This window comes from Equus przewalskii, chromosome 1 (genome assembly GCF_037783145.1).
Source record: "Equus przewalskii isolate Varuska chromosome 1, EquPr2, whole genome shotgun sequence".
Taxonomy (NCBI): Eukaryota; Metazoa; Chordata; class Mammalia; order Perissodactyla; family Equidae; genus Equus; species Equus przewalskii.
In genome coordinates, this window is record NC_091831.1 from 97,837,096 (window position 1) to 97,857,325 (window position 20,230).

The 20,230-nt window shown below is 43.9% G+C and overlaps 1 protein-coding gene across 16 annotated transcripts in view; it reads left to right on the forward strand.

The window, feature by feature from the left end:
* The window catches only part of SV2B (synaptic vesicle glycoprotein 2B), a 194,417-nt gene that overhangs the window by 100,842 nt on the left and 73,345 nt on the right, over positions 1–20,230 (forward strand). For all 16 annotated transcript variants that reach the window (XM_070618414.1, XM_070618425.1, XM_070618471.1 and 13 more), the window contains one exon: positions 16,685–17,539. In XM_070618414.1, the coding sequence (XP_070474515.1) occupies positions 16,999–17,539 (541 nt within the window). In that variant the 5' untranslated portion in view covers positions 16,685–16,998. The remainder of the gene's footprint in view (positions 1–16,684; positions 17,540–20,230) is intronic.

A 20,230-nucleotide genomic window follows, 5' to 3' on the forward strand; every position in this document is an offset into this window, starting at 1 on the left:
TGGCTATCAGCATAGACTCGCTGTCTGGGAGTCATCACATTCCTAAGGAACTCAAAGGAACAAAGTTATCGTCTTACTGCAGCTGGTAGGTACGTATACAAGCAGGGGTCATAAAATCTGCAGAGCAGGTAGATCTCCTGGAGGGTGGAGATCTAGCTGGGTTAGTTAGTCAGAGGTCATTCACAGTTACAGCATGGTTTCTTTTCTACAATATGGCTTCCCTTATGTCAACCTTGTGTTGAGCTAGTATCAACCACATTTCAAGTTCTCAATAGTCAGTGGTGACTGGTGGCTACTGTAATGGGCAGCAAAGAAAGTCCAGCTGAACAGTGCATGAGGGTAATGCCTTCACTTCTTTAATTTCTAACGTTTTTTAGTTTTGCATAGGGATATTTGTTTAGAAGAAAAATCAACCTGTATTTGTGACGTGTTGAGAGTTGATGATAATTAGGTCATATTTGTTGAGGTTTACACACATCCACTGGTGCTTATTTATGCATCCACTAGCTTTCTTCTATTCCTCACCGATACCCTGTAGTTAATTTTTACAGAGGGAAACTGAGGTTAGGAGGGATGAAATAACTTGCAGGTGATCTTAATTTGGATTTGAACCCAGGTTGGTCTAATCCTAAAGTACGGGCCCCCGTGTTTGTTTTCTGAAATAAGCATCTGCTAAAAGATTACCAAGTCACTGTGCTTCTGAAAGAAGTCCATGGATTCCTTACTGCTGCTGCTTCTCCTCTTCTCCCTCCTTTGCCTCCTCTTCAGCTAGAAAGCTTTATTGTCTGGTACAATGCACATGATTTCCCTTTCCCAGAGGTAACTGTTAATATTTTGTTAAGGAAGTTCACCCTTCCAGAAGGTTCTTCATGCATATAGCCACATGCAGGCCATCTTCATATATGGATGGTGCACTGATCCGCAGGGGACTGCTCTTCAAAAGCTTCGCTGTGGTTATGACTTTGAATTTCAGCTCAGTAAAAGTCAGAAACCCTTCCAGCAATTTCTTTGGATTAGAACCAGATTGAAAATTTTCAGTTTACCTGGGACTTGAGAAGGGCTGGCTATCCGGGGACATTGTGGGCAACGCCTGCTAGGAAGCTAATAGTTACACGACACAATCCTTTGGAGTGAGTGGGCTTGGGGATGAAGGGGTCCATGCTTCTTTAAGAGGATGATGGAGTTGTCTTCTGGTTTGTCAACTCATGTGCTGTTAAGAATATAAATGTCTGACCTAGTACTTGTTATCTTTCCTCTTGGCTTGGTTATATTGTAAAGAGAGCAAGTTTAAAGGCAGAGGTGTCCAGAGGAGGGAAAATGATTAATTTAGAAGTGTGAAAGGCCGATGTTTTGATGTTAGGATCCCTTATTTAGCGACATCACCCCAAATAGGAGAGAAGTGGTGATCCAATTCTGGGGACGTGTCTTCCAGAGAGGCCTGAGAGAGGAGAAGGAGCGTTTTGGTTGAGACCAAGGGCAAGATGTTAGCTCTATAAGAAATGTCAAGTTGAACCATAAGCAGATTTCTTTAAAACATTCTTCTGCTGTACATTTTCAAAAGCAGCACTGAAGAATCCCTTTGTGGAAAGTAACCTGTGTCGAGAGCAAACAACCGGTTCGGTAGGAAATCTTTCTAGTCCCTGTAACTGAAAATGGCCTGTGTGGTCTGTGTGGCGCCCAGCAAGGCAGCGATTCATTCAGTTCAATTTATTAGGGGCATGTCCATCAAGTCTGTGTGGTCAGCTTGATGTCAACAGTCTAGCCAGGGTCTCGGAGCCCAGTGGAAGCAGCTGCAGCTTTTCTGATGTAGTGGAAACTTAACTGATGTCTGAGCAGCTGGTTTCAAATTCCCCAGCAGAGACCACTCCCATTTTGCAAAAACTTGTGTATCTACCCTTCTATTTATATGCACGACAGCTTGCAAATTACCTCTTTTTTCCTTAGATCTCTAGGGGGAGTCATTACTGTGTGGTTTATGATGAAGAAGAAAGTATTTTTTTCCCTTTGAAAAGAAAACAACGTTGAGTTAGTTGATTTCAGAGTTGAAAGTTCCCAAAGATCATTTTGCTAATGACAGGCACTTATTCACGGAACACAGAAAGACATGGTGTATTTGGTTTCAAGGCTCCCGATGACAGCCGCAGGCGGCTCTGGGGGTGGACCCCGGATGACGCCTGAGCAAGAATTGTCCTCCATGCAGTATGTGGCAGTGATGTGCCATCTGTTTCTGGGATGATTCTCAGAGCTATTGAGGAGCCCGTGAAAATATCCCTGCCAGGTCTTCTCAAAATTCATCTTTTTCCCTCCTTGTATCTGACAACCTGCTATATAATAAGGCAAGTTAGGCATAGTAGGACCAGGAGGATACATCTTTTAAAAAGACGATCTTCTTCCTGTCACCCACTTTGGCTTTCTCCTACCTGCCTCCTTCCTTCTTCTCTCCCTCTCGGGACTCCAGGACAGGGGTCTCTCACACTTCATTTTAGTATCCAAGAACAGTGTAAAGGACGCTGTGATGGATTATTTGGGTCTCCACTGCCCTGAGCTTCAGTTGGGCAGGAGTCCTGTCTTCTCTTTATTTTTCTTTTGTAATAATATATTTATTAAGTGACTGTCAATGCAAAGTCCTGCAAGCTGCCGCATGGGAGACCAAGATGCATATGAGACGGACCTGCCCTCAAGGTGCTTGCAATCGAGGCAGTCCACTGCAGGAGTAAGTGATTGTGGCAGTACTGCTGTGGGGGCTTAAGCAGAGTTCTTTAAAATGTTGACATCATTTGAAATCTTTCCTTGCCAAATATGTAGGAGTAATTTCAACAGGAAAGCCAAACAGTGGAAAGAGGCATGTCGAGGAATTTCATCACCCAATTAGCTGAGCCGGTCAGGTGCCAGATTGAGATAATATGTGCTATTCTGTGATAATAAGGGGGAACCCGAAGACCACTGCAGAGGCAGCAAGGTATAGACCCGGATTTGAATCCAGCTCTGCCTCTCTCCAGGTTTGTGACCTTGTACAATTCTCTTGACCTGTCTGAGCTCCTGTTACCTAAACCTACCTCTCTGATCTTTGTGAGGATTAAGTGAGATGGCGTGTGAGAAAGCTCCTGACATATACTACGAGCTCATTAAAGGCTTTCTTTCTTTCCCCTTTTCTTTAGCTGTTACTCTAGGATTTGGAGTGGAGCCCAGAACTGTACAAAATGCTAGGCTCTAGCACTAAATATGTTTGCATTCCTGGCAACATTTTAGCCTTTTCTAATTATGAAGTTTATACTTTGCCAAAGCTGAATTAGGGGCGAGGATGGAGAGAAGGAGGGGACTAATTATAGAGACACAATACACAGGAGTCGGGGGGAGGGGGGGCAGAGGCGAACCAGAGGGCCAATCACACCCAGAGGCTGAGTAATTCCAGGATAATTAGGAGGTGGAGACAGGACTTCGATCACACTGGGGTAAATTAAAAAAACTATTATTTCAGGGAAATACATGAGACTGATAGGAGCAAGATAAGTTCTGAGGCCTCTACTTAAAGTTTCCCCAAAGTGAGAAATGTTGGGGAGGATGCCAGGGGCTGGGAGAGCAGCACACTGATAGGGTATGGTGTGGAGCACATAAGTGGGCAGCGGAGACTGGGGGACCCTAAGCCAGCAGGGTGCTAAGTCCACAGGCCTGAGCGCAGAGGGGCTAACTACAGGCAATCCTGGAGGAGGAGGCGTTTCCATGGCTGGGTAACTGCATGGCTAGAATCTAGCAAAGAGCAGGTTAGTTTCAAGGAAAAAAATGCACGAGGGCTAAGATGAGAGCAGAGGCACATCAAGACATGACTCAGCCTTGCCTTTGGGGCAAGTTGGGGAGGTCTGGGACCCTCCTTGGTATCATCTATATTAATTTGTCTGTCTGCCAGTCTCTGTTTTCCTCATAGATCTGTATCCACAAAGTGTTTAAAGTCTTTTAGGAAGAGATCCAAGCTTTCAACCAGTGCCATAAATGGCCTAAGTTCAATGCCAATTCTGTATTTTTACTTTTTGGGATACACGTCCAAAGGTTCTAATGAACCAGAAGATGGAAAATATCTTATGTGTGAAGGGAGGACCGTTCTCTTATGGAAAGTCTGTCGTTCTTAGGTTTAGTAAAATGTCTATTAACTAGCCTGTAAGGGACATGAAAGCAGGAGCTTGTTACAGGCTCCTCAGTGTTCTCAGCAGTAGGTGCCCCCAAAGTATTTATGGAATACGTGAATAAGTGTAATGATGGCAATTTAGTAGGGCCAGTCCCCTAGGGAGACTGGAAAGGGAGAGAATGAAGCTGGGGACGTGGAGTGGGCGTTGTTTAATGAAGGTCCTTTAAGACCAAATTAAGGATAGTGGTCTGAAGGTCTTGAGAAATCCTGGGGAGATATTAGCCAAGCCATGCGGAGGTGGGCTGATGGCGTTGGGGTCATTCAGGTGAGAGATGCGCTAGGACAGTGTCAGTGGGATGGAATAGAGGCCTTGTCTCTGGAGCTTTTTTTTTTTTGGTGTAGTGTCAAAGTTTAAAAGCCAATAGGGTCATCAGGGAAAATCTGTAAACCACACAAGAAGAGGATCCTGGGTGTTTGACTTTCTTTGATGATGGCCATAGCTGTCTTCAAGGTTGCATTCAATTCTGCTATTGGTGTACCGGTCCAAGCTATTTGTTTCTTATCTTTAAGCTGGGCTTTCAACCCGTAGAATTGTTTTTGAATCAGATCTATTTTGGGAAGAAAAAAATGTGTCTGAAATGCCCAGCAGGTTCCAATATCTCTTCTTGCTCTGGGAGATTGAAGTCCGTCAGCAGTGTGACCTGTCTATAAATGGTCCCTTTCATAGGCCCAGGTTGTGTTCTGTGAGGCCTCCAGGTAGATTTGGGCAGTGCAGAGGGTTGCGTTTTAATAGCTCTTATTTTTCTTTCCAGAGGGAATGTTGCTTCTCAGGAAGTAACATAACAAAACAAAAAACTTGCCCGCATTCCTTTCCTTTCCTCCGGTCTAGCTCACGGATATCCGTGCTGGCTTCACTCCTCAAGCTTCAAGGTGTTAACTAGTTGAGTACTCTTTGCTGCCACTCAAGCCCCTTCCCAATCTGACCGTACCTTCCTTTCCACAGATATCTCCAGCCCTCCTTCCCAAGTGCCCCTAAGCTCCCTCTAAACTCACCAGCTGCCGTGTAGATGCCATCGTTAGATAAGTTGGCTTTACTGAAGGAGAGCAGAATATGCCACCCAAAGGATGCCACTTTGGCATATTGATTATTTTGAATTAAAGTGACTTGCGAAGCGGTGCAAGAAGGAAACTCCACCACTTCTTTGTCCTGCCTGAAAGCAGGAAATAAATCTCCCATGTGAAAGTTACCTTCCCTGTACCAGGAGGGTAGAAGGCATCCTCATCACCAGAAATAGGGAATTAGGGCCAGGAAGGCTGTATAAACGAACCTTCTTATTTCCTCACTAATTTACTACCTGAAGCTCAAACCTCTTTGTCTTGTCAGTTCTTTACAAATTTATTGTTTCTTTGTCTAAAAGGTATAAAAGCTTCCTGCTTTGGCCACTTGTTTGAGTCTCACATTTTTATGGGTCTCCCGTACGTATGAGTTTAAATTTGTTTTTCTCCTCTTAGTCTGTCTTATGTTGATTTAATTATTAGGCCAGCCAAAGAACCTAGAAGGGAATAAGGGAAAATTTTTCCACCCCTACATTACCCAAATTTGCTAAGATTCACTGTATAATTTTGTCAGTCTGACAGTTTACTTAGGGCACATTTGTTCCTAAGTAAACATACAGGGGTGTGTTCAGTTGTTGCTTATACTCTTTGTTGAGTGTGTTTGATTGTAGGGTAAAGTGGAATTGTAGAGGAATGTTCTGGTATAGACTAGAGGAAGCCAGGATCCCAAGGGCCTGGCTTGAGGGCTCTTAGTTATCCCAGTGGTAGCCAAGAGATTCCTATGTACATTTAATTTTTTTTTAGGCTAGCACTGGTTTCCAAGAGGTACCTATCTGGCAGTGGGAGAGGCAATAAGGTGGTGGGAGAGGAAGCTTGGTAGGTGGACAGTCTGAATCTTGATTCTTGAACTTACTAGCTGTGTGACCTTGGCAAGTGATTTGACCTCTCTGAGCTCAGTTTTCTCATTTATGGAATAGAAAAATAAGGTTATCTATCCCGCAGCATCGTAAAGTTGAAATGAGATGATAAATTTAAAGTGCTCAGGTAAGAAAATATTGCTTTCAAGGCAGTGTTTTCTGTCTGTGTGGTATTTGCCAATCTTCCACCATTCATGCATAATCCTCAAAAATTTTGCCTTATCCCTGGAAAAGATCATACACCACCTGTACTCTTACTTAGTGTTTTTTCAGTACATGGGACCCTGCCACAGCATGGCTTGGTGAGCAGTGCATAGGTCCGCACCTGGGACCCAAACCTGCAAACCTCGGGCCGCCAAAGCAGAGTGCACGAACTTGACCACTATACCACCGGGCCGGTCCCAACTCTTACTTAATTTTTTAAAAAAATCAATTCACTCTTATAAATGGAATACATTTATTTAGGAAGGAAACTATATCACTCCTATAAATATAGGGTAACTATTAAAACAAACACAATGAAAATGAGACAATGTTATATTATTGATGTTCGGACAGATACTATTCCTGGTAAACACTCTGAATCTGAGGTTTGTTTTCACTTTGTTAAAAAGGGCACTTAGCAAATTAGCAAGTAAGTAGTAGAGCTGTGTTCTACTCCCCCAAAGGAGAATTTTTCCTTGACAATCAAAGGGGACTGAAAGAACATTGAAAATGCAATCACTTTTTCTCTCTGTGGTTCAGTGTTATTTAATTCTATATTTGAAATCATGTCAGGTACCACAAAAGGCAGCATCTTCCACTTTGGCAAACACAGACTTTGGGCATCAGCCATTTGGGAGCAGGGTATCAGCTGATGACTGCAGGGATGTGGGTCAGAGTGAGGGTAGAGAAAGGAGCTGGCACGGAGTTAAGGGGGAGACGTGGTTAGAACCCTGGTCTGGGGGTGTGGGGATTCAGGGCAGGGCTCCTGCAGAGTGAGATGCTCAAAATCCAGAGGGTCTCACCTCAAAGGCTGCAGAGTCACTGCTTGTGGGGTGAGGTTAAGGCTCTTATTGTCCTTTTGGCTCTGTTATGCTTTGCTGCAGATGTTAGTGAATGCGTAGAAATGCCTACCTGTGTGTTGTACATTTACATAATAATAACTATTTTTATGGAGCTCTTTCTTGGCGATAGGCACTGTACCAAGCTTTTTGAACATGTTAACTCATTTAATTCTCGTAACAACCCAGTGAATAGGAACCCATATTCTCTTCATTTCACACGTGAAGAGACTGAAGCTTAAAGGTTAACAGCTTGCTCTGATTCTCAGAGCAGGAAAGTGGTGGAGCTGGTATCTGTAAACGTATGCAGTGGGGAGAATTTGCTTTACAACATCACTCCAAGGCAGGAAGTATCATTGAAAAGTGTTTTTGTTAATCAAATTACAGTAGGGTTGGTAAGATGGCCATTACCAGTCTTGGTTAGGATTCCTGCTCCCTTCCTCTTCCCTTCCCTGCTGCATTGGACCACTGAAGTGCTTCCCCAAACAGTGGGGGCGCCTGGCTCTTAGTCCATGGCTGTAGCCACAAAGTTCTCCTTATTCTTTCTGCTACTCAGTGCCGCCTACAGTACAGCAAGCTTTCCACCAGCTGCTGGGCAGTTCTGGCTTGGCTGAATACAGGGACACCATTCAACAATTCGTGATTCGGTTTATAGATTGTACGGTGGGGTGGGACCCTTGTTGCTGATTCCGGGCCTGCAGGGTAATAGCTGCAGAGGTGCCCACAGCTGTCCCTCATCCACGGTGCTGCCTGCAAGAGGGCCAGGCTCCATCGGCTCTTGGAGACTCACATCCCACTTCTCTGAGTCCCCCTCTTCCAGGGCTTGGGCGCCTTTCCTACAAGTCAGAGCACCGCCCATCTCCCCTTCCTTCCAGCCTGGCTCCTGGGAGAGTCTAACTGTCTGAAGACTTGGTTGAAGGCCTTTTTGCCTTGCCGTGGAATCACAAAGTGTTCACTGCTTCCTGGGGGTAAGAAGAGCATAGGCCAGGAGTTCTTGACTTCGAGTGAGCTCAAGAATTAATTGGAGAGCTTGCTAATCAAACAGATGGCTGTCCCCCTTCTGTTTCAAAAGGTTTGGAATGGGGTGCAGGAATCTGTATTTAACTGGGACCAAGTGACCCTCCTGCAAGGGGTTTGAGGACCACACTGTGCAAAACACTGAGCTGGCTCCAGAACACAGAGGAGCAGAGAGGGAGAAAATCAGCACCTCATGGAGGACTAGGCAACATTGGCATCTTAACAGATCATCCTGCCAGATACGTTTGCATAATATAAACACATATTTATAGTATATAATATTGTGGAAGCTGTTGGCATAATGATGTAAATATATGATTTACCTAGCATTTCCACCTACTGTTATAGTGTGATCGTTTTCGTTTTTTTCTTCATAAGTCCTTCAGAAATATAGTTTTTATATCACCATAATATTTAACTGTGTAAGTATGCTAACATTTGTTTACCCTGTTGTTTAATATATGAGTTGTTTTCCAGGTTTGATGTTATAAATAATACTTTGATTAACATACTTCTCCATAAATTATCTTGCTTTTGTGTTTTAAAACAAAGAACTGTTCTGAAACATTCCAATTAAGGCTGGCATTACTTTAAAGAGTTTGATGTTACTTAAAAGCAATTTTTTCCCCCTGCAAAAAGATCACGTGGTATGGCTCTTATTTAATTATCAATTGTTTCTCATTCCTTGGAAACTAGCTTTCTGTTTAACACAATAGAAATCACTGAGTGATTCAGCTAAGAGGAGAGTACTTTTAACGTCATACCCATGAGCAGACACTGGTGTAAGTGGGACAAGGACAGTGATTGTTGGAAACCTCAGAGAACACTGTCTCCCAGTACCAGCTAGAAAAGTCCTAGAATTTTCGGCCCACAGGTTGATGTAACCTACCCCGGAAACATCAAGCAGTGTATTTCAGGAAGCATTGCAGGTGGTTAAAACATATTTTATAGGCAAGAATTTGGTAACAAATAACTCAAGCAGTCCTTAGAACCCCCACACTTCCCCCATCCCCCCACCAGCCATCTCAGCTGGGAACGTAGTGTTAATAGAAGCCCAGCAAGGAAGTCTGAGAATGAATGGCTCCTTGTGAAAGGTGGTGTGTTCAGGATGTCAGCTGATCCGACTTCTTTTTCTAAACAAAGGTAAACCAGTTGGTCTATTTACAGCAGGCCAGGGCCACTCCGGCCCATGGGTCATTTTTGACTTGCTTTCAGCCAGGCACTGAATAACTATTAATCTCCTTTATTGAGCAAACATTTTCAAGGACTGTCTACATTTAAAGACTGTGTTTGGTGCTGGAAATTAAAAAATAAGTAAAATCCAGGGCTTTATCTGGCCTGGAGTTGCTCACAGTCTCCTGGCAGAGAGACGCATAGACAGTTACAACATAATGTGATAATAGAGTTATGTGCGTAATGCCATGGGAGCTCTTGGAGTAATTCTGAATGTTTAAGAATAAAGAGCCATCAAATCACCAAAAAATGGCTAATCAGTTTGTAAATGTTGTAAACTCGAAATAGGCACTATCCTAGATATTAAAATAATAATAATAATAATAATAATGTTTTATATATTGCTTAGATGGTCAAAAGCATTGTCAGAGATACACAAGAAAATATTGAATCAGAGAGCTGGAAAGGACCTTAGAAGTCATTGGTCACAGCCCCTCACTTTAGAGGCAAGGAACTGAGGGCTTCAGAAAGTGAGTGGCCCATTGGGGTCCCACAAGGACTTGATGGCAAGGATAGGACTGTAATTCAGGTCCTCTCTCCAGTGGTCGAGCAGCCTTTCTCTTACACAGTGATAATATTTTGTATGGAGTCCCCTGACCTCTCTTAGTACTCACTATCGGCATGACCTGCACAATTAGGCTAAGAAATTAAGTAAGAGATGTCTGCAAAGCTAATTGGCACATTGGATGTTGCATTAATGCCCATTTGAGTTTGTTGATTTTCCTTTTGTTCACGTAAAATAGAATTATACTAAAGTTCTTAAATATATTTTCTCAGGCTTCACTCCTACATGCCCCAGTTCCCCCTAAATTCCTGCCAAACACTTTCAGGAGTACCCAAGGCTATCTCTTGTGTCGGTGCATGAGTCCTTCTGAGCTCAGGTAGTTGGCCATTTTCTTCTGCCTTGACTCATTGGAATGAATCTCTTATCAAGGCCAATTGCAACTGAAGACACAGCTGCTACCGACTCCTGCCAAGGGGGCCAGTGAGTGTGCTCAGCTTTCCAGGGATGGATGCTGAGGATGCTGTTATCTTTGCTAAGGAGACTATCTTCTATTATTGCTTGCTTCAAAGTTACTACATTCTGGGCTCTTGATATACCACCAAGATTTGACTGAATCTGATGACGAAGCTCAGAATTATCCCTCCCTCCAGCTGTGACCCATTGGGTTACAACCAGGCTGTGATCCCTAATTGTCACTGCCAGTAGAAAGCTCTTGGTCCTGTGTGCAAACAGACTTGAAGATGCTTGACAAATAGGCTTTCAAGACATGACAAAATCCTAGGATGAATAGATCTTAGGCTCGAGGTACAAAATCAGTACTTAACTATTTAGAAGAGGCTGTACTCCATGGATGTTAACATGGGTTCCAAGGAAAAAGAGGCCCATGGTCATAGGAAACACTGATTTCAATAAATTAAATAGATTTTGGGGGAAGGGGAGGGGAGGAACAGCAGCTTCATTGAGTTCTACTTTACATACCATAAAATACTACTCAGATTTAAATTATTTTTAGCAAATTTATAGAGTTATGCAACCATCACTCTAATCCAGTTTTGGAACGTTCCCATTACTCTTCCAGCTCAAATTCCCTCGAGTTTACTTGCAGTCAATCTCTACGCCCACCTCTGGCCCCAGGCAACTGCTGATCTACTTTCTGTCTCTATAGATTTGCCTGTTCTAGACCTTTCGTGTAAATGGAGTCTATATTCTGTGACCTGTTGTGTTTGGCTTCTTTTATGTGGCATGTTTTTTGAGGTTCATCCATGTCATAGAAGGTATCAGTAGTTTGTTTCTTTTTGTTGCTGATTGTCATGCCGATGCGTGGATGGACTACCTTCTGTTTATCCATTCATCAGCTGATGGATGCTTGTATTCTTCCTAGTTTTCAGCTATTATAAATTATGTTGTTATTAACATTCGTGTATAAGTCTTTGGGCATATGATTTTATTTCTCTCGGGTGGATTCTTAGGATGGAATTGCTGGGTTATTTGGCAAGTGTATGTTAAACATTTTAAGAAACTGCCAAACTCTTTTCCAAAGTGGCTGAACCATTCCTCATTCCTGCCAGCAATGGATGAGAGTTCCAGTTGATCACATCTTAGCCAACACTTGCTACTGCCTGTCTCTTGATGGCAGCTATCTGATGGGTGTATGCTGGTAACTCATTGTGATGTGAAATAGGTTTTTATTCGGGTCTTCTCACAGCCTTTAATATAGCAATGTGCATTATGAATCTCCAAAAGAGCATGGTGAAAAGCGTATGCGATGTTCCCTAAACTCATTTGTTCTTGGAATTCTTTTTTCCCTTACATGAGCGTATTCAAGGCCTAATGTTTTACAGAACCCATTTTGGGAAGCATTACATCATTTGATTACAATATTCTTTTTAGCTTTGTTCTCTGTGATATTTAATTATGAACAATGTTTATCACACAATGATTTTGAATCAAGTGGCATCAACTCAGCGGTTAATAGACTGCAAGAGTTAAAGGAGGATGCTTAAGAGATCAGCGCTGGGATGTTTTTGAGAGCTAATAGTTTCATGAATGCCTAAATGTCAGTTTGTTTTTCTCTATACTTGGTTCCCCAGCCCAGCCCAGATGGGCCCTAAATCTCAAGGGGAGCTAGGCTGGGCTAAAGCCAAAATCTTGCCTACATTTTAATTGTCAACACTCAATCAGATAACAATCATAATGACGACAACAATGACAATAAGATCAAATTTATATGGATCGCATCTGTGCCAGGCACTATCCTAAGCACTCTCCGTGGATTATCTCACTGGATCATCACAAGGACCCTACGATGTAGGCACTATTATGACAACAACTTTACAGATAAGAAAACTGAGGCTCAGGGTGATGAGTAGCTTGCATACAGGTAATCGGAAGTGGCAGAGTCAGGATTTGAATCTGGGCCCTCTGACACCAGAGTTCGTGCTCTTCAACCTCTCTGCTGTGTATCCTACCAGCTAACCAAAAGGGCGGGTCAGTCTGAAAAAAGAGTTTCGTTTGTCTTAATTACACAGCAATTGTAGGATGCTGCAAAGAGTTTTAGTCCAGGATTTGCCTCCTTAGAGTCTTCATTATCCCAGTCACTCTTGCCCTCTCCCTCTTGCCTGACAGGTATGCACCACTTATTCTCCTGGGGGAGTCCTTCTGTATCCTTTTTCTCCCAGTTTTGTGGCCACCACCTTTGTCCAGGCCTAACCTCCCACACACACACACACACACACACACACACATTTGAAAACTTCTTCCTGGTTTCACTGTCCCTAGGTTTTGTCTTAAAAACCAGGACACGTATCCTCACTAGGGAGATCTTTCCAGATCCATGCTCTGCATCACACACTGCTCTGCTCATTTTAACAACCTTCACGGTCCCCTGCTCAAAGGAAAATTCCCAGTCCCTGGGCGGGGCATTCCGACTGAGCCCTTGACTTTCCCATTGTATCTCCCATAATTTCTCCTTCTTGGATCCTCTGCTGTAGGGAGATGCTTCCTTGCTGCCCAAATCAGCGAAGCCATTCCTGCCTCCGTGCCTTTGCTTATTCTTGTTCTCCAGGCTGTGTTGTTGCTTCTCTGAGCCCCTTTCTGCCCTTGGAATCCCCCTGACCTCTAGGATGCTGTTTCAGCTGATCCCAGCCCATAGTGACCCTCCAGTCCTCTGAAACCCCCGGGAGAACCTACTATCCGTGACTCTGGGTCATCCATCTAACATCTTCCGCATCAGTCTTGCTTGCTGTAAAATGGGTGTCATAGTCCGTGCCTCACAGGATCTGGTCCAGGTTAAAAGACATAAAGCACATGATGAACTTCGCATAGTACCTGGCCCAAAGCCACAAGGCCAGTATTCAATAAATGGGAGATAATATTGTTAATAATTAAGATGATCATTTTTATGACTGCGTGATGCTTTGTGTTGCTTTACTCTGACTCTCTCATGAGGGGTAGCCCTCTTAAGAATGGGGATCAGGTCCTGTCATATCTATTACAATGCGTTAAGCACCAAAGATCCTGGGGAATGTTCGTTGAGGATGCGCAAACAAACTCGAACCATCACTCAGAAGCCTGATGTTGATCTCAGCTCTGTGGGCAACTCGGTGTGTGACCTTGACTTGTCTTCTTGGAGTCCCAGTCCAAGGGGGACTGTATGTCATCCCTAACATTCTCTTTGAAACTGGCAAGCCCTGATATTGATTCTCTGTGATAATTTGGGCACATTCTTTAATCCTCTTAGTCTTCAGTTTTTTCATCTGTGAAATGGGGAGAATAATCTCATCCACTGTTGGCTCTGAGGATAAGTGAGGGATTGCTTATAAAATGCTCACTTAGTCCTCAGTTCATAGTTATGCTTCTGGTTGTTTCATTATCGCTATTTCGTTGATAACACTAGGAGCGTTAATGTTGTTGAATGTAGTAGTTTTCTGGGGCTGCCAAAAAAGTACTACAAATTGGGTGTCTTAAACAACAGAAATTTGTTGTCTCACAGTTGCGAAGGCTAGAGACCCACAATCAAGGTGTCAGCAGGGTCGATGCCTCCTAATCTGTTCCAGGCCTCTCTCCTTGCTTCTGGGAGCCTCCGGGCTTCCTTGGCTCGTGGATGGCCCCTCCTGTGTCTGCACATCATCTCGCCTCCGAGTGTCCGTCTCTGTCTCCAAATTCCCTCTTTTTATAAGGGCACCGGTCTCATTGAATTAAAGCCCGCCTTAGTGACCTCATCTTAACTCTCCTACCTCCATAAGGACCATATTTCCTAATAAGGTCACGTTCTGAGGTATTGGGGCTTAGGACTTCAACGTACCTTCTTAGCGGGGGTGGAAGGTCACGATTCAGCCCATAACTTTGAAAATGATTAACAGTTATACTCTCTAGAAAATCCTTTGCTGAGAAAATAACTTGGCCTTTCTGAAAGAGGAAAAAAACCCAACACTTGGCGGTGAATCCTTCTTATTCCACTGCACTTGCCTTTCACAACAGTGCATTTAGCTGGATCAGGTGAGCGCGGGCAGTTTTGACGAAGATGTGCTGCTTTCCGTAGAGCAAGTCCCAGGACCTTTGCCCTGAGTGGTATTTCCCACATGTGCTTTTGGAATTGCAAATCTGTCATTTCTGGTTCATGACATTTTTGCAGAGCCCCCAGGATGGAAATAACACACCAGATCTCAGGCAGTTGGCATTCTTTCTTTGTTTTTTATAGCCCTCTGCAAAACTCTCATGCTGTTTACGTGTGATTTATATTCCTCCTGTGGTTTCTAAATGGATATAATAAAAACAGATTTAGAATATTAATCTAACATGGTTCAGGCCAGCATGGTCTAGTAGAAATTTATTTCCTGGGCATGGTGAAAAATCTGGAAGGATAAAGTGAGAATCAGGTCTGAGTAAATATTTTTTGCTGCCTCTTAAGGTATCGTCTCTCAAAGTGCGGTCCACAGGATTCCTTGCGGTGTCTGTGAAACATGCAGATTTCTAGGCCCCACCCCCACTCTGCAGGCTCAGAGTCTTTGGAGGAGGGGTCCTGGGATTTGCATTTCTTATGAGCCCCCCCTGCCCCAAGTGGTTCTGGCCCACCCTGTCTTTGAGAACCACTGATTTCTGGGATTCCCCAAAAGAAATGCGTTGTGTTGTTTGAGTCAAACGAGTTCCAGAGCTGGAGCCTGTCCGGGTCTGAGGGTGAGGAGAGCCAGGCAGGCAGGTGTGGGGCGGAGGGCCCAGGGATGCGCTGTGGGCAGGCACAGGACTCCAGCTGCTGTGCAGAGAGCATGGTGTTCAGTCCATTGTGAAGTGACATCTGCTGAGCTTGGTGAAAGGACAGTGTGGATTTCAAGTGCGACAGGGAGGGTCGTAAGTGTTGATGGTGTGTGTACTTATCAGCAGGTGGGTTGAGCTGGGGAGTGGGCTTTTGGCAGCCTCAATAAGAGATCTGAGCATCCATCTGTGTCCAAGGGTCTGGCAGTGGGGGAGAGTTGGAGTGGGAGGGGTAAGGGCCATGGGAGGAGTCTGGCCACTTGGGGCACTGTATGAGAACTCAGATTTCTGAGCTTGAACCAGCCCTTCTGCAAGCTCTGGGGATCTGCGTTTCTAAAGCTCCTCAGGGGATCGAAAGTGACAGTCTCTCAGAACAGCACTTGAGAAGCACCGTCGGGGGAGGCCGTGGATAAAACTGACTTTGGGATCACTGGACCTGGCTTTGAGTCCTAGCTATGTGACCTTGATCTAACCCCATCTGAACCACAGTTTCTTCAACTGTAAGATGAAGAGACAAATACTTTTTTCTTCTTCTTTTGATTGTGGCGACGGTTAGGGATAAGGGATGGGACACACAGCACAGTTTCTGGCACACAGTAGGCATCGTTAAATGGTGGCTCCAGACCTGTGAGAACTGAGATTCTAGAAGGGTAATTAGGGCAGATATGCCAGTCTGTTGGGCATAGGAATCAGCAGGTGGACACAGTGATTGGAATTTGGGTATGGCGTAGGGTCTTAGATCTGGCAATACTGGGTCCTGATTTCCAGAATCGGAACTAGGGAAAAAAGAGCAACAGTAACATCCAGGCTTAAATAGACGTGCAGGTCCAGCACTGTTCTAAGCACTTTGCCCACAACCTTATGAGTTAAGTGCTATTCTTATTGCCATTTTACAGATGAGAAAATGGAGGCTTAGAAAGATGTGTGAATGGTCACACAGACATTATGTGGCAGAAGGAAGTTTAGACCTAAGCTCTCTGGCTCTGGGTCTTCAGCACCTGTTCTTGCCTATTTAAGCGAAGTACAAGGTCAGGGTGGCCCTTGAACCACAATCCTGAGTCTCAAAAGTAAGCTGGGAAAAATGGTCCTGGATATTTTTTTGCTACACATTTCTGGATGTAAAATTGTACATAACAAAGTTAGAAAGGCTGGCATTTTCTTAATAGAAGCTGAGCTGTAATAAACCTGCATTGTTGCCAAAGGCTTGATAGATTCTAACAGAAAATCCATAACACAAAATTGTCTTGTATTGAAAATGCCTTGTCCACTTTATATTTTATTTCTTGGGTAAGATTTGACCCCTTTCATGGATTGATCAACATTTCAAAGGGCGTCTCTGACCCCTGTACCTTCTCCCCTTGTCCTTTGTCTCACGGATTCAATTCTCATTCATTTGATGTGAATCCCAACGTCTAATCAAGATTTCGTCCACCTTACACATCAAGCACTGGCATTAATAAATGTATTTGTTTAATTCTGAGGGTATCTTGTCAGAATTTCCTCCTTTTCTAACGCTCTTCTCTCTCCCGTCTCTGTACTCCAGGGCATAACCTTCAGTAGCAGAACAAATCAGGCCAGCCAGCAAGCTGCCAAGTCCTGCAGGCTCCTTGTCAAGGAAACCAGCTGGACCCATTTCTAATCAACATCTCCCAACATAACACCTCTGTGTCACTGAAGGAGACCGGACCAGAATTTGAAACTTTCCACAGACTTCCACTAGACATTGAATGCAAAAGGATACTTGGGTTGCTTTGCATAAATCTGCTCTATTTCAGAGACCAAGGGGGAGAATACAGGTGTCACTTTCATCCAAGAAGTCACACGAACATATTCTACATTTAAAGCTCTGCACGTATAATGGATGATGGTTATCGAACCAGCCCAAACCTCTACCACGGTGCAAGAGATATAGCTCGAGAGGCTACCAGGCAGTCCCGGAACCAAGGAATGGATGACTACAAATATCAGGATAACTATGAGGGCTATGCTCCCAATGATGGCTATTACCGTGGCAGCGAGTCCAACCCAGAAGAGGACGCACAGAGTGATGTTACAGAGGGCCATGATGAAGAGGATGAAATCTACGAGGGCGAGTACCAGGGCATCCCTCACCCGGATGACATCAAGGCCAAGCAGGCCAAGATGGCACCCTCCAGGGCAGATGGCCTTCGAGGCCAGGCAGACCTAATGGCTGAGAGGATGGAAGATGAGGAGCAATTGGCCCACCAGTATGAGACCATTATTGATGAGTGCGGCCATGGACGCTTCCAGTGGACCCTCTTTTTCGTCTTGGGTTTGGCTTTGATGGCCGATGGGGTGGAGGTGTTCGTGGTGAGTTTTGTCTTGCCCAGTGCAGAGAAGGATATGTGTCTGTCCAGTTCCAAGAAAGGAATGCTTGGTAAGTAGAAATTTCCAAAGATCCTTCTCTTGGTGGCATTAAAATTTGAAGGGGAAAGAGTAGTAAAATTGGTATAACACCTTAAATCTATCACAATGTCCTTGCAAAGTTATCATTTTACACCCATTTTGCCATTAAGGTGTTTTTATGTCAGAGAAATTAATTAACTGGCTCAAGTTTACACAGCTAGTAAGTATTGGAGCTTGGATTCCTACCCAGGTGTGTCTTACTCTCAAGCTCTTAGTTCTTTTTCCAAATCTTGTTGTGTCCTTGAGAGTCCAATTTCTCTCTTCTTCATATTGAGCAATCTTCCATATTCAAATGACAAACGTTTTGGGAGTGGCAAGCCAGAGGTCTCTTCTACTCAGTCCTTCTCTTTGTTCCTTCCAGAATCCAGTGGTGTCTGCTCCTGGTTTCTCTTGCATATAAGTGTTAGTGGGCTGAATGCCCATGTGCCTCGGGGTTGAATGCTGGGTTGAGCACATTCATGGAAGCCCTGCAGGCAGTTGGGAGCCACGTTGTGAAGCACAGATGGATTCCTCAGGATGGAGGACCAGCTTTGCAAATCAATGATGAGACTAGCGACATCAGAGCCAAGAACCAGATATCAGGGCATGAGGCAGAAAGGATTTTGTGAAATTAGAAAGGGGATGGGCACAAATGGTATAGTGTAAAATACAGTCACCATACTATAGACAAGGGTTTGTCTTGGTCATTAAATGTCCTGTAAAACATATCCATTCTCTAGATTTAGAGTCCAAGCAATTGATTGTTTAGCAAACATACAGTTTCTAAGAACTTACTATGAGTCAGGATCTTAAGAACCCTCAAGAACTCAAAATCTATCTGGCAACTGAGTTCATTCATTCAACTAATATTTATTAATTGTGTACTGTGTGCTAGTCTCTGTGCTCAGCCCTTGGGGAGAAAATATTGAACCAGATAGACATAGTCCTTGCCGCTCAAAGAACTTACATGCAGCAGGACAACAGGCATTAACAAACACAGAGACTGACCTAATTACTGTAGAGATAAGTGCTATGAAGTACCTTGTGTGGTTCTGGTCCCTATTACTTGCTTTAAAGCAGGGGTTGGCAAACATTTTCTGTAAAGATCCAGATAATAAATGTTTTAGAATTTGCAGACCCAGATAATTTCTGTCACCACTACTCAACTCTGCCTCTGTAGCACAAAAGCACCCACTGACAGCATGTAAAAAAATGGGCATAACTGTGTTCCGATAAAACTTTATTCACAAAAAAAAAAACAGAGGGCCAGATTTAGCCAATATGCTGTAGTTTGCTGGCCCCTGATTTAGAGCCACTGTAAATAAGCTTGGGATATAAAATAAAGAAAACGTCTGCATAAAAACTTGTTCCTGGGGGCTTTTAAAAATTGTTTTATCCATTCCTATTTAACCAAATGGCCATTTAAAATGATTAAACTGTGTCAGATATGACCATTAGGGAACCAAAAGAGACTGAGTATATATAAACAGAAGGAACGACTTGAGAAGCAAGGTTATCACCCAGAGTTTTTAAACACCAACAGAATTTTAGTTGGTTTTTTAAAAAATTATTTTAATTATTTTTTTAATTAAAAAATTCTGCTAGATGCCTTTAAGCTTGAATAGATTTTTTTGAAAGGGCAAAACCCAAAGCAAAATAAAACATACCCCAAATCAAAACAAACTGCCCCCAGTTGATCTAAACATTTCCAAGGCAGTATTGTTTTGTGATATCTCAGCTGAAACCCTGGGTCCCTGTTAATCCAAATAGGCAATGTCAGTAATGATTTCATACCCCACCCACCCCCCAAACCCCGCCATCTCTCTTCCGCCCTGGTGCCTGGCGGCCTCATGGACAGAGCTGCAGCATTGTGGCAGCTCCTGCTGGCTCCCAGCGTGAATGCTGGGTGTGGAGGGAACGTGGTCCTAGTCTGGAGAGCCCACATTTGTGCAATTTTGCTTGGAGCCTTTGCCAAGAAGATGCTATGGCTCAGCCCAAGACGGGCAGTGAGACTAACTGAGCAGAGATGGACTTCCTATATGCTTGTGGGATCCCCTTTGTGGTCGAGGAAAGGAATGTCTAGCTAGATCCGGGGAGGTGGATGATTGAAGGGTCTCCTGGGGCCAGCATTTCCACTTGCTGTCTCATCTGACCTTCATAGTCACCAGAGAGGTTAGAAGAGTTTTATCCCATTTGTGCATATCAGGAAACAGTCTCAGAGAGCTGTATATAAGGTCACACAGTACTTCCTGGAGCTGGGATTTCAATCCAGGTCTGTCTGATGTCAAAGTCTGTGCTCATTGTGCTCTTACACCATACTGCCTTTCTCTTGTGCATGGTCTTTGGAAAAGAAGTCATGCCATGGGACAAGTCTTCTCTCCATGTCATTAAGCGCCCCATAGATTGCTTAGAGCACCATAGATTGCTTCCAACAGAGAGGTAGTGTGGTGTGGGGAATAATGATCTGGGCACTGGAGTCTGGCTGCTAAGGTTTGGAAACTGGCAATGTAATTTATCAGCTAGTGACCTTGGCCAAATCATGACTTCTCTAATTCTCAGTTTTCCTGTATGTGGAATTAGGGTTATAATACATTTGTTGTGAGGACTGGATGAGATAAAGCTGGTAAAGCAACCTGCATGCCATGCCTGCTAAACACGTGTTAGTTCTTGTTCGTTTGTGTTA